Here is a 14,239-nt window from a genome sequence, read left to right on the forward strand (position 1 = left end):
GCGGCGGCGGCAGCAGGCGGTGAGCGGCGCGCCCGCGCCCCGTCCTCGGCGGCCGGCCTGGCCTGGCCCCGGAACCGCCCGGGGGGCCGCGTCCCCGGAGGGCCCCGCGCAGAGGTTCAGCGGGAGGCGCCCCGCCCCTGCCGCGGTGGGCGCGGGGCCCGCGGAGCCTCCGGGCCCTTCCCTTGCCTTGCCTTCCCTTCCGCCGAGCTGCGAGGGCGAAGGAGCCGCGCCGGGTGAACTTCTGCCTGCGTGTCCCGGTCGCCGGCCGGGCCCGGCGCGTGTGGCGGGACAGAGCCGCCTGCCCGGCCGGGATGCCGCAGGTCACGCTTGCCTCGCCCCTCGGCGGCGTCGCGGACCCGCGGGCCACCGGGCCGGGACGCCGAGCGGTGGGCCGGCCTCCCGCAGGCTCGCCCCCTGCAGAGGGCCGGGCTCCTGGCTGGGAACGGGGGTCGCGGCCCTGCCCTTGCGGGCGCCCGGTTGGGGAGGGACGGGGCGGCCTTGGCCCCGCTTCCCGTGCAGGGAATGGCGCCGGCGGCCAAAGTCCCAGCCAGGTGGCTCCGAAAGGCGGTGCAGGGAGGGCGCCGCAGGGAGGAGGGGGCCGTCCTGCTGGAGACCCCGAGAAACACCCCGGTGAGCAAGTAGGCAAGGCTGCCCCTCCACCCGCCCCCGGCATGGTTTCTTCGTGTCTTGAACAGGTGCCTTTGCAGGCAGAAATTCGGTAGGCCCACGGTTCCCCCAGGGTGAAGGTGAAGAGAGTAGAACGAATGGCTGTTTGCCCTGTCTTTGTGAAAAGGGCTGATGGAACTGGATCTATCAACAAGAGAACTGTCAGCCGGGGAACTACAACTCCTATCACCCCCAGCCAGTGAATCAGTTGCTCTGTTGGCTGAGGATGATGAGAGTTACAGTTCAACTCATCTGGAGGATAGCAGTTTGGGGAAAGCTGCATCTTGCTATCGCTTTCATGCATTTACTACTTAAATTTTACCGAAGTGGAAGTGTAAAAACTCCCATTAGAGTACTGAAATAAGCTGTTTGCTAGTGCAAAGCACACCGCTTGCAATCACTCACTGCAAACGCATTTTTAACAGCACATTTGATGTTGCCATTATTGGTGCGGGCATCGTGGGGCTGGCATCGGCCAGGGAGCTCATCCTGCGGCATCCATCGCTTGCTTTTGGAGTGCTGGAAAAAGAGAAGGAAGTAGGTATGATAACTGGATCTCAGCCCTTTCCTATTGTTTCCCCCCATGTATTTTCAATTTCCGGGTGTATTAAATGCTATGGACCCTGTAAAGGGAGCCACAGGCTTGAGTTTACAGCTGTCATTTTGGAGGCTTTCCACTCATTCATAGGGTTGCCTTAAGTCAGAGATGACTTGATGGCGCATAACAACAACAGCAACAACATTACTAAATGGCGCAATCCAGTTGGTCATGATGCATTAAGAACATCATCTCTGCAAAGCCAATTTTACATAACTCCTATTTATGTTAAAAAGCCAGTAGGCTACCTGGAAAATTAACCACTAGCTCCAGCTGCTGCTGAAGTGCGAATTGGTTCATTCTTGCTGTGATGTACAGGTTCCAAACTCAGTTTATTAAGATGCAATTCCGTCGCCTCTGAATGCCGTCTACAGGAAAGGTCAAAGTCCCAGCCCAACCCGGGAAAATTGCTCTGAGGTCAAAGGTGGGACTCACAGAGGCCAGCGTGGCTCTGTCCACAGTGGCGCCAGCTCCAGAGCGAGAAGACCAACCCTGGAGCTGGTGCTGCTGGTGGGTGTTCGTGTGCAGGGGAGGAGAAGGGCACCAAGCTTTCTGAGGAATCTTGCCGTGCCTCCAGCTTCTCTCCTTGCAAGAATATAAAACTCTTAGACAGTTGAAATCTGCTGTCTTAAGAGATTGGGGGGGCATGGATACCAGTCATGGGCACCCCGATTGGATTGTGCCCCAATCACTGAATTCCTCCCCCAGTTGGAGTAAGGGATTTTTCCATGTGTCGGGAATATGAGCACACCCTATATATGCCCACATAGGAGGCCTTGCTGGCTTTGTGCAGGAAGTTGGGCTAAGGGCTCCTTCCCAGGAAAGCCATTTGCACCTATATTTCTGGCCAGATAATGCATCTCCTGTTGCAGATGTGAGCATCACACAGCATATATGATTGCTGTGTGTTTTTTGTGTCTCAGAACCTCTGAATAATTATTTTAAAACATTCTTATAAGCCAAGGTTGGGCAAGTTCTAGGGACTGAGGAGTACATTGCTCCACAAGACCTGCACTGCAGGCCACCGCTCTGCTGGATATGCTGCCAGACATTTGTAAAAGCTCCTCGACAGGCCCTGGGTCAGGGCTCACTGTGGGAATTTGGCAGCAGAAAAGGAGGGGACAGCCCCTTTGCCAGACGGTAACCTTGTTTTCTGAAAACGAGGCACCCCCTTGCACCTGTGGCAGCAACACGGGAAGCACTGAAACGTCCAGGGGTCTGCATGCCGTCCTCGGGCCGTGTGTCGCCACCCTTCTGACAAGGATTAAAGATGGTTTAAGGCCGTCTGTAATGGCGCATACCTTTTTGCAAAGGAGGTTGCTTCTTGTCCTGCCTCTCTGGCAAGGAGCGAAAGATGGTGCACATTGATGGGTCAACGTTCTCTCCGCACCCTGTGGGATTGGCCTGGCTGAGGGAGAGCGGCTGGGGCGAGCGGTGTGCCCCCAGTCCCAGTGAAGCATTCCGGCTCCATGTCAGAGGCAGGCAAGGCCCACTTCCCTGTGGGGACTGCCAGTGTCCTTCCAGGCCTCCTGGCCTCTCTGCAGCTCACTGTCCCTGCCTGTTCTTCCCTCTTCGGGAGCAATGGCCAGGGTGAAATAGCAGAACAATGTATACCTAGAGGTGGAAGCAAGTATGTCCCACTGCGGCACGGATAGCATCCCCGGAGAAAAGAAAGTGGCGGTGTCCGAAAGAGTGCTAGATGAGGATGCCGAATGTTGGGAATTCCAGTTCTGCGGGGAGGAACATTCCACAAGCTGAAATCCGAAGTGGTATAGACCAGGCAACAGAACTAGGCACTTAGAGCAAAGATTTATATCAATTTATATTGTGCTAAATAAACCTGTTTGCCTGGCCATTTTAGTTAGTATGTTTCCTCACGTCTTCCTGCCTTTTAAAGTTGTTCCATGACGGCATTTTGCGTTGTATGATGATACGACCATTGTGGGTCTCAGCTGGAATATCACCCTGGTATCTTTTGACAAAGGGGACTTGAAAAATATCAGGCAGAGCAACCCCATGGTTCTTAGGCAGCATCTGGAGGGCTCCTGGGATTTGGCAGAGCTCCAGCATCAGGAGCCGGTCGTGACGTGAGAGCTTGGGCTGCGCACTCAGAGCCCCTGGCAGCTGGTGTGGAAAGAACCACGCCTGACGGCTCTCCACAGTTGTAAGAGCCGCCGTGGAGAAGGCGTTGAGGGCAAGGGCGAGAGGGGAAGCATTGTTCCCGGCCTGTCTGGCTATGTGCTGCCTCCTTTAGACCACGGGATTCATTGCCATAGGAAGTGCTGATGGCCGCCAGTCTGGATAGCTTTGAAATGGGATTGGACAGATGCATGAGGGAGGTGGCGATCAGTGGCTACCAGCCCTGCTGGCCATGTGCTCCCTCCGTCACCAGAGGAGACATGCCTGCATGTCCCCGTTGCCAAAGCGTTCCAGCAGGCAGAAGCCTTGCACTCATCCTGCTTGAGGGATTCTTTGAGCAGCGGGTTTGCCATCGCATGTACAGAGCGTTGGACTAGACGGACCTTTGATCTGATCTAGCAGGCTTACTGCTTACGCCGTCATGGCACAACGTATCCTGGCAGGGCCTCTGCACCACCGTGAGCCACATCCAGCTGCTTTGCAGGGCAGAAGCATGGAAGCAACCTGAATCCCCACGGCTCTTCCGCCCTGCAGAGGATGCCAGCAGTCCTCCAAGTTTGGTGGGTTACAGGAATCCCAATAGGATTGGGCACTTAATAGCATAATAAACACACATAATTCCTCTAAATACTATAAATAAATGCATGCACACACACAGGTAAACAAGCCTCTCAAGATTCTCGTGGCATGTATTTGAAGATCTCTGTTTGTGACGCATCTTCCTATTTAGCTCTCCATCAGAGTGGACACAACAGTGGCGTCATTCACAGTGGGATCTACTACACTCCAGGATCACTAAAAGCAAAGCTGTGTGTGGAGGGGTCTCTCCTCTGCTACGAATACTGCGACCAAAGGGGAATCCCTTACAAGCAGTGCGGCAAGGTATGGTAGCTGGTGCACTTCTGCGTCTTTGCGTTGCTGCCGGGTCCACTCTAGATCCTGCTTCTAGTGTGTGCTCTCGCTTTAACTGTTTAAATGTGTGTGCCGCCTTTGAGTTGCTTTATATTGTGGCAAGAGAGCTTTGGCTTTTGGGTAGCATAAAAATGCGATGAATGGCTAAATAAACCTTTCCCACAACCCGCAACACGTTGGTCTTGCATCTGCATTTTCGCTCTGTGGCCAGCCCACTTTCCACCGGGCCCCTTTCTTGTTTTTTTCCACAGCTGATTGTTGCAGTTGAACAGGAAGAAATCCCAAGGCTGAAAGCACTGTATGAGAGGGGCCTGCAGAACAGTGTCCGCGGGCTGAGGCTGATAACATCCAAAGAAATTCAAGCAAAGGAGCCCTACTGCCGGGTACAGACCTCCTCACTCTTCTGTGTGGAGCATCTCTTCTATTCGGGAAACTTGGCGGGCAGGGAATCCATCAGCCCCTCTAGTCGTCCCATCCCCACTGAATTGACAACGTCTGTCTGAGTGTGCATGTGGCTGCAGTCGCCTTTGCGAATGTGTGGCCGTCCGTCTCGCCTTGCTGTAGGTCACAGGGAGGAAGTAAGAACATGAGAAGAGCCATGCTCAAGTGGCTTGCAGTACCAGACTTCCTCCCCCAGCAAATGACCATGTGCCCCCCTGGAGAATTGGCGGGGGGGAGCAGCAGTGGCTGCCTTAGTGCATCATGTCACCCACCTGCGCTCTGGCCCACCGAACCGTCCCCAGCACAGGCGCTTTTCCCACTTGCTGGAAGCGCAGAAAGTGGAAGGAGGTTAGCTCTGCTCTGGCTTTTCATCCTCCTCAGTCTAAAGCTCCTCTGCCGCATATGCTACCCAGGAATGCCACGTAGACACCCTAGAAATACCCTTCTGGTCTACCTTACCTGGACTGGCAAACCAGTGCAGTCCCGAGGGCCCAAACCGCCCATACTAAACATTGGACTGGCTTGAAAGGGTGGCCTCCTTATCGTCCACGTTCGTCCAGTATGAAAGAACCACGTGAACCGGAGTGCTGACTGGCACCACCTTTTCAGGGTTTGATGGCCTTGGACTCCCCGTACACCGGCATTGTGAACTACAGGCAGGTAGCCCTGGCCTATGCTGCAGATTTTGAGGCAGCGGGAGGAACTGTGTTGACGGGCTTTGAGGTGAAAGATATGGAGATGGCAAAAGAAAGTCCTGCTGCAGGCATGGAAGGTAAGAAGCTACCCGATCTCATTCTCCTCCAGAGGGGCAGAGCTCCGTAGGTTAGCTGTATTGTTCGACAACTTGCTGTATGCTAATTAAAATGGGTGGCTAAAATGCGTGTCTCAGGCAAATCAGAAGAAGGGAGAAGGAAAGCGAGTCCTTCAGAGGCCCAAATACTGTTTTCAGATATATACTAGAAGGAAGGAAATGTGGCCTCAAATAGCTTTTATTTATCGATGACACCAGTAGATTAGGACAGAGAATGTTCCTCGTAGATTTCTTATGACAACGAGCACTTTGGTTCTAGTGTCTGGTTCGACGATTGTTTCATGACACACACAGCATTTCATTTTATTATTTACAGGAATGAAATATCCGGTTGTTGTAAGAAATTCGAAGGTAAGGCGGCAAAGCTTCAGATACAATTTTTATTTTTTAAAGTGCACGTATTTCATCTTCCTGTTGCTGCATTTCTTGCATGTCAAGAATGCAAATACTTTACCCTGGTTGCTACTGTCACCAGGAAACCTCTTCAAGATGGAAAAAACACACAGCATCTGCCCTGTGAGGCCATGTGCTTGCTTTTCAGTCTTCAAAATAGTCCCTGTATGGCTCGGGGGTGAAGTATTTTGTTTAACATATGACTCTTTTTAGGCAGTCATTCTTGAGACATCGGTTTTTCATCCTTTATCTCTTTTTGGATAAATCAGGTTTCGCCACAAAAATTATACCTCTGAACAAAAACCACAGCAACATTGTTCAGTAGCCTAAAGCAGGGAGCGTAACGGTGTCAAAGGGAGACACCACTGTTGAAACCAGGTATTAGTTCCCCCCAACAGCTGCTATTTGACAAGGAAAGCATCATTAGCAATTACTGTATATACTACCTGGAATAATCCTGGTATTAATACGTCGGTGGGTAAGGAACTTCTCGGAAAGCCTCCAAAGGTGGTCACAGAGGCTGGTGAAAATACGTCACTTTTAGTCCAATATCCAGCCTTTTAAAAGACTGTTTAGAAATGCTTTTGATAGTATTACTATTTTCCATTTATTACAACAGTCTGTAGTGTTGGAACCAAAGAACTGTTAGAAATAAAATTCCGGGAAGGAGAAGTAGCAGAAGTGAGGTTGCTTTAAAACAAGAAAACCACTCGAGCAGTAAAGTATGTTTGTGTCGGATCTGCTCAATATCCCTCTTGCGTCGCAGCTCAGTTGAGGAGTTTTCTGCCTTCTTGTAGAATTGTAGACGTCAGTCTCTTTTTCTCTCCTCTCCTTGCCTCTCCATAGGCAACTGATTGTAAAAAGAGTAACGGTGCGTAAACTGACCTCAGAGGCTTGGTAATCCTGCTTTTGTATGATAAATGATCACTGCATAATTACCCTGAAAGCCACTGTTAGTGCCAGGAGGCATATGCACCGCATAATTATTGCTTGTCTACATTTTGAAGTAGAACAGACAAGTTAAAGGCAGAAAAAGTTGTTCTGGCGACATGGCATAATTGCTTAGAAACCAGAACGTCACTCTGGTGAGTGCTCACTATCGCTCTCAGTCTGAATAGGCACTGTACTTCTGTTGGCCCACGTCAGTTCTACCCTGGGGGGTGTCACCATGGGAGGTGTGAAAACCGAAGGGAGAGGAGAAGGCATCAGACTCCCATGGCTCTTGTGCCCGCGTTGCCAGATGCCGTTCTCGTTGCCATGTGCTTGTGCTCCTTTCGTGGCAGGGGGAGGAAATCCGGTGCCGGCACCTCGTATGCTGCGCGGGGCTTTACTCGGACCGCCTCTCTCAAGTCAGCGGCTGCAGTCCAGAGCCTCGCATCGTGCCTTTCCGGGGCGATTACTTGGTGCTAAAACCAGAGAAGTGTTATCTGGTTAGAGGAAATATTTATCCGGTACGTCACTTGGCACTTTCTACAGTGAGATCTTGATTTTTACTGATTTTATTTAGCATTTGTTTAACTGCTCAGTGAACCATGCAGTCAGTAGAAGCAAAAGTGACAAAACTGAGGCTGTTATTCTTTGGGTACATCATGAGAAGGCAGAACTCTGGAGCAGAAAAGGATGCTAGGAAAGATTGAAGGTGGAAGAAGAAAGGGAAGACCAAAAAGAGATGGGTGAACTCTGTGAATGAATGCACAGCTAAGAGAACCGCTAAGCAGGGTTGCCATGAATGGGGCATTTTGGGGGGCTTCAGTCAGAGGGGCACCATAAGTTGACAGCACATAAACAGCCACAAAGCCATGCAGAGGACATGTGCGTTGGGAACCTTGAGTCTCACAGCGGCTTAGCAAGCCTAAGCCAGCTGAAACCATCAGGGCTCCCTCAAGGAACTCTGGCAGCTGCGGTTTTGTGGGAGTGTTGAACCGATCCCACAACCTCGGTTCCTGTGGCTTTGCTGGACGAAACCGTGGTGCTAGGATGCTAGTGGGAGGCAGTTGTGCTGCTGCATAACCGAAGTCTAGATCATTCTGCTTAGAGCGGACACACCTGGGCAACAGGTTGTTGGCTGTTGTGACCAGTTGCTCAAAACATGCTCCAGACCCACTGCCAAGTCACAGCCACCTCGCTCTTTCCTTTGCTGTACCTTAAAAGCCCCTCAGCTAATTTTTCCTCTATCCATCATTTCACCTAACAAAAGGCCTAATTCTGACCAGATACAAACAAGTCTGCTTCAGTCTCAGAAAGCGCTCGCTCGCTCGCTCGCTCGCTCGCTCTCTCTCTCTCTCTCTCTCTCTCTCTCTCTCACACACACACACACACACACACTCTCTCTCTCTCTCTTACTTTTAAAAACGGTATCAGTATAAGTGTGGCTATAAAGGGTGTTTTTGTCCAGATGTACCATTTGGGATTTTGTTTTACGTGCCAAGCCCAGAGAGGCAGTTGTGTGTGTGTGTGTGTGTGCGCGCATTTATGAGATTTGCACAGAGAGTAGCACGGGAACTGAGGCCTTTGTGACAGGACAGCATATAAATATTCTAAATAAATAAATAAAACAGCAGGAGAGAAACCGAGATTCAATTTGAGACCATTGTGGTTCAGACACGGCATGTACTGCCTATGTAAAAGAGCAGCAGCAGCCAGAACCATCCACATGTGATACTTGAGCTGTTCTCGTAGCTACACGGTGTCTCATAACTTTCCTAACTCCTGATGGAGAAAAGCAGTCGCAGGAGGATGCGTTTTTCAGATGCATTTTGATTTCGGGAGCATTTCTCGTGCTTTGCTGCAACAGGTACCTGATCCTCGTTTCCCCTTTCTGGGCATTCATTTCACCCCAAGGATGGATGGGAGCGTCTGGCTGGGCCCTAATGCTGTGCTTGCCTTCAAACGAGAGGGATACAGATTTTGTGACTTCAGCATCCAGGATTTTTCCGATGCAGTTGCTTTCAGGTACTGTTCCCCCCCCCCCCCCCCTTTGCTTACAGGTTAAAATGAGAGTTCGCTACTGTCTTCGCACTGCTCCCCTCCGCAGCTTGGGGGGTTCTGTGCAGGCACCGGAGGGATCCCAGCACAGCCTCTCGATGGGCAGTGCAGGAGACAGAGCAGCTTCTTGCCCTCGGGTTTCCGGTTGCCGCTCTGCTGTTTCTTCTCCACCAGAGCCCTACACAAGCCGTAACCTTCCAGCCCTTCCTTACACAGCTCTGCTTCACATTCGCTGTTCCTTCCTTTCCATCTCCTTAGTTCAACACCAACTTTTCTATTATTTTCTGCCCTCTTTGCTTCAGCCCGGCCCCCATGACCTGCTTACTGCGCAAGGCCTTTTGGACCATGTGGCTGGAGCACCCTCTCCTAGCCCAGTCCAGACCTCCTGTGCAGTGCTGGGCGACACGGCTCAAACACGGGGTTCCCAAGTCAGTGCGCAAGGCAAGTGAGAGCCGCTGGAGTGACTCGGAGGGTTGGACTAGCCTTGGATGATCCGGGTTCTGGTCCCTACTCAGCCATGCAGCAGTGCCTGCTGCAGCACCGTTTGGTGGTGCTGCAGCAGGCACTGCCTCTCAGCCTAACCCACCTCCCAGGATTGTTGCTGTGAGGATAAAATGGGGGCGGGGGCTTGTAAGCCGCCTGCAGTTCCCTGCAAGGGGAAGGAAGTTGGGATACGAGCGTGATGTGATGGTGGTGTTGGGACCTTCGCTGGAGATAATTTGCTAATGAAAAGAGGGCGCTTCATCCCCTCTCCCCCGCACAGCCCCTGGCTGAGCTCTGGAATCAGAAGAAAGGGCCATTCGGGGAAAAGTTCTTCGGAGGCAGGGTGTTTCCAGTGGGGAATTGGCAGGCGCTGGAGAAGCAGCCTGCCTGCCTGCCCATTCTTTCTGCACTGCCCCTGTGCCCCTCCGTGCATGCCAGCGGATGTGGGCTTGGGGGTGTGCCTTTGCCAGGCTCCTGTGCAGCTCCACGAAGCACTGGCGCCATTTCTTACGTGTTATGCTTCCCAGAGCTCTGCCTCAGCTACCCTAGAAATAACAGTCTCTTGCGGCACCTTAAAGATTAATAATTTTACCATGGCATAAGCTTTCATGCGCTGGAGATGGCGTTACCGGATTGAGGGTGTGTTCCCAACCGGCGGGTGTATATACATGTGGGCACAGGGAGAAAAATAGTAGAAGCACGGGGTCAGGAGTAAATGAGATATAAAAAATACCCGGGGTTGGGCCAGAAGATTCAAGGCAACTGTTTTGGTACCCGCAGAGTTCCTTAGCTTACCAATGCCGGGATGTTTGTGTCGCCACCCACACTTCTTTGAAAATGATCACTGCCATTATTTTACGCACATTTAAATTGTAGCTTGTCACCTGCTGCATTTATTTGTTCCTTGTGTTTTTCTTCACTCATGTATGTACTCCATGCAAACTTGAAATGACAGCGCCCCTGATGCGGCTGACTTCAATACACCAAAGCCAGAATACATTTGTTACGTCTTTCCGGTGCTGAGGAAGGGCACCATCCAGGAATGCATGTTTTGGCAGGAAAAGTTCTGTACCTCCAGCATGAGTTTCTTTTACGAATTTATTTATTACAAACATTTGTATCCCGTCCTTCCGTACAAGTGCTCAGGATGGCTTACATAGTTGCAGGACCTTTTCCGGTGTTAAGTGTGTGTGGAATTGTCCCCCGACACAGCTACTTTTCTGGAAATAATATAATAATAATATTATAATAATTCGATTTATATCCTGCCTTTTTCCTACAAAGGGCTCAAGGCAGCTTACATCATCTCTCCTCCTCCATCATCTTATCCCCACAACAACAACCCTGTGAGGTAGGTTGGGCTGAGAGAGTGACTGGCCCAAAGGCACCCAGTTGGCTCCATGGCTGAGCGGGGACTAGAACCCAGATCGCCTGAGTCCCAGTCCCACGCTCTTAACCACGACACAGCACTGGCTATTATAGCTGTAATAGCGATATATCCAGGGATGGTTCACCAGCATGGAATACATCCAGCGTTTGGAAATGTGTGCTTATTACATGCTTATCCTGTAAGCCGTCCTGAGCGCGTGAAGCGATAGGACGAGGTATAAATGGATGTAACAAATAAATAAAACTACGAATGAAGGAAGAGCTCAACACTCGGAAGGGAGGCCGCCGGTATGACTGAACAGAACACGGTGTGTGTTTCCTTCTTCCCAGTGGCCTGTGGAAGCTGGTGTTCAGGAACCTCTCCTATGGGATGGGGGAGATGTACAGAGCATGTTTTCTTACCGCACAAGTGAAACAACTCCAGAAATTTGTGCCAGAAGTTACCGTCAACGATATTCTCAGGTAAAAAAAAAGGATTTCCAACGAAGGTGTGTTAACGGGCCTGAAGAGGGGAAAGCTCAAGCCAGGACCGGCTCTGGCAGCAGATGCAAAGTGCCTCTGCAAAGAGCGGCCCAGCTTCGCCTCCTTCCACTGAGTGTTCTCACTGGAGACAAAACTGTGTGATGCAACATAGTTGTGTGGTGAGCTTTCTCCTTTTGCACTGGCTGAAGGGAAGCCCACAGCACAATTGTGTTGTGTCCTGTGCTTTGTATCACATGGGGCAGAGGAGCCAGGGAGGGAAATGACGCGCGGTTGCAGCTCCCAGCAGCAGCCCCACAACTCCCATGGTGGCTAGTTTGAGCATTACGTGGGAGTAAAAAGATGAAGTGCGCCGATGTGTGTGGATGATGTACGTTGCGAACTGATGTGAACTAACACAAAGGTGAAGGGTTCCGAAATCCAAGAAAGCACAGAGAAAGGCAGAGGGACTTGCATAAATGCATAAAGTGATGTTGTTATTAACGAAAACCAAACGCGAAAGGACAGCGAGAGACAGCAGTGACACATAATTAACAAGAACACATGTTGTGATCAAAAAAACACCAAGGCCGGACTTGCGCAATCCCCCCAAACTGCAATGCCGAAGTACTTCCCAGGATCCGCTCTGACATCACCCTGCTTGCCCTTCAGCAGTTACGGCCTGGCTCCTTCTGGACAACGCGGAACATGCAGCGGTGGTCCTGGGCCAAGCAGTCCATGCAGCGGTGGTGGGGCATGTGGTTCCATAGCAGTGCAGGAGCAGATAAGCAGCCAGCCCTGTTCAGCGCAAGATGAGTCGTGGAGACCATCCAGGTTTCCCCAGTTCTGTGAGGAATTCAGGGAACTGCAAGCAGCAGAGGCCTTTCGCTCCGACGGGGTGGGCTGGGGATGTTTCTTGCAGCTTGTCGACAGAATATTAACCTGCGCGGTGGGTCCCCAGCTTGTTGGTTGACGTGCCAGTGAGGCTCTTCTGCTTGCCGTGCCCTTTACTGCTCAGGTGCACAGAGGCTGTGATGCAGTTACCTGGGGTCATGAAGCGCTCCTGGGGCCTGGGTGAACGACGTGCTCGCCGGGCTTTGCAGACCAAGAGCAGTCGGGGTGGTCTCACCTTCACTCAGGCTCGTGTGTAGGCCTTAAAAACACGCGCGTGCGAAGCAGCCTTGAGAGCGATGGAGGCAGGTAGAATATCCCGTGTCTGGACACTGGTACTCCTCCCTCAGTTTCTGAGGCAGAGCCTTCTGTTAGATTCATCGTGAAATCGTCTCGGTTTCCCCTTGTCTTACTCACATGCCCAGCATCTCCTTCCTCTCCACAGAGGTCCAGCTGGTGTCAGAGCTCAGGCCTTGGACAGCGATGGGAACTTGGTGGATGATTTTGTGTTTGACGGAGGCACTGGCGACATTGGCAGCCGAATTCTGCATGTCAGAAACGCGCCTTCCCCTGCTGCGACCTCCTCCCTCGCCATTGCAAAAATGATCGCCAGCGAGGTGGAGCAGAGATTCGAATTGTGAGCGCAACTCCGGAGACGCTTGTGAGCCTGACTGATCCCTCCATGATGAACAACAAAGGAAGCTGCTGCTTTGAGTGAGACAGGAAGCCGGGGTCCCCTTCTAGACTGCCTTGCAGAAGGCCTCCAGCTTCAGCACGCTCTGAAACGCCCTTCCTTCTCTAGGGATCAAGTAGTGATTCTGTATGCGTCCGTGAGAAGCGGATCAGGCAGGGAGAGGAACCCCTCTCTGTCTCTGCTCCATGCAGACTCACACTGAGGGTGCCGCTTCCAACTATCTGGGTAAACGGGGACCGTGGATGGGCCACCTTCCCAGTCAGCTGAAGACCGAGCAGTGAGACAGCGAGTCCAGAGAGGAAACTCCTGGACAGCCCCACTCAAAGGCCAAACGATGGGCAGGAGTACAGAAGTAGTGACCCAAGTACTGGAACTAGAGGCTGATTTGACCTAGCAACTAAAATAAGCTTTACCCGTTATTTGTCTCTGGATGCTTTTGCTTCGTCCTTAATTTTGGTCATGGCTGCAGATCAGGCTGTTTTCCAGACTGCAGGCTGGTGGGGGCTGTTCTGCTTTCTGACCATCATCCTTTTTCTGGATGGCCCAGAAATGTGAGGATCATAGTAGTACCTAACTAACTTGAGGCTTTGTTTGTAAACTAAAATACCGTGGAGGTTCCATAGGAAACAAGACCTGATCAGGTTCCATTATTGGAAAGCGAGTTCATACAAAATGCTGTTGTGTGTTGGATTGAGTAATAATGAATGTAAAAACTGTAAAAATGTAAAAAAATCGAGACAGAAGTGGACAAGCAAATTTATAAAATCTTTCTTCACTGAATGGTGTTTGGTACCCTCAGTTTGTCTTTAAACCAGCTGCATCACTGAAAGTTCCCAAAGCCCAAGCTACCGGTGTTCCTGTTTGTCTCTACCAGGCGGGAGTCTAGGTGTCTGGCCAGGTGATACGCATGACACGAGACTGCGCTTGGCATCCTTTCACTCCACACACAATACTGGCCAGCCCAGCTGCTGAGAGTCTCCTGAAGAAGGAGCGCCTGCCCGTCACTAAGCAGCCATGGAAGCTGGAAGGGAAAGCAGCAAAGCTGGTGCCCCAGACAAACAGGTACCCCCAAAGGGAATCTTTGCTGGGTAGCCCCATGTGCCACAGCTGACCTTCGGAGCCAGGAGGAAGCACATAAACTGTGGTTTGACACAGCTGGAGTTCTGCTGCTGCTCCGGAACTGGTACTGGGAGGGTGAGATCTTCAAGATACAAAATAAGCTATAGTTTTATCTTGTAATCAGTTCTGCTGTGTGGGACAACTCGTAAGCCTTATCTTTTTTTTCCTGATCAGAACCTAGAGACGCTTCAGTGACCCAAACCATAGGTCAGCCATGGGGCAGGAGGGGCCTGCTAGACATTACTTTGAAAAGCTTGTG

The 14,239-nt window shown here is 51.4% G+C and overlaps 1 protein-coding gene across 2 annotated transcripts; it reads left to right on the plus strand.

Moving 5' to 3' along the window:
* The first annotated feature begins 533 nt into the window (after positions 1-533).
* L2HGDH (L-2-hydroxyglutarate dehydrogenase) lies at positions 534-13,641 on the plus strand. Of its 2 annotated transcripts, XM_044436371.1 has the most exons (10): positions 537-718; positions 1,092-1,207; positions 4,134-4,285; positions 4,567-4,698; positions 5,366-5,528; positions 5,884-5,918; positions 7,244-7,411; positions 8,755-8,912; positions 11,148-11,279; positions 12,613-13,641. In XM_044436371.1, the coding sequence occupies exons 1-10, from the start codon at positions 672-674 to the stop codon at positions 12,806-12,808; spliced, it is 1,299 nt and encodes a 432-aa protein (XP_044292306.1). In that variant the 5' UTR covers positions 537-671; the 3' UTR covers positions 12,809-13,641. The 2 variants fall into 2 exon arrangements, with proteins under 2 accessions (XP_044292307.1, XP_044292306.1); XM_044436372.1 differs by having other exon boundaries at positions 534-1,203; positions 4,134-4,290.
* Positions 13,642-14,239: the final 598 nt, after the last annotated feature.

The sequence above is a fragment of the Varanus komodoensis genome, unplaced genomic scaffold (genome assembly GCF_004798865.1).
Source record: "Varanus komodoensis strain SLA01 unplaced genomic scaffold, ASM479886v1 scaffold3, whole genome shotgun sequence".
Classification (NCBI taxonomy): Eukaryota; Metazoa; Chordata; class Lepidosauria; order Squamata; family Varanidae; genus Varanus; species Varanus komodoensis.

Coding starts and splice junctions, on each gene's coding strand:
- L2HGDH (XM_044436371.1), top strand. CDS start 672: ATGGTTTCTTCGTGTCTTGAACAGGTGCCTTTGCAGGCAGAAATTCG. Junction 1,208..4,133: donor GGAAAAAGAGAAGGAAGTAG/GTATGATAACTG, acceptor CTTCCTATTTAG/CTCTCCATCAGAGTGGACAC. Junction 4,699..5,365: donor CAAAGGAGCCCTACTGCCGG/GTACAGACCTCC, acceptor CCACCTTTTCAG/GGTTTGATGGCCTTGGACTC.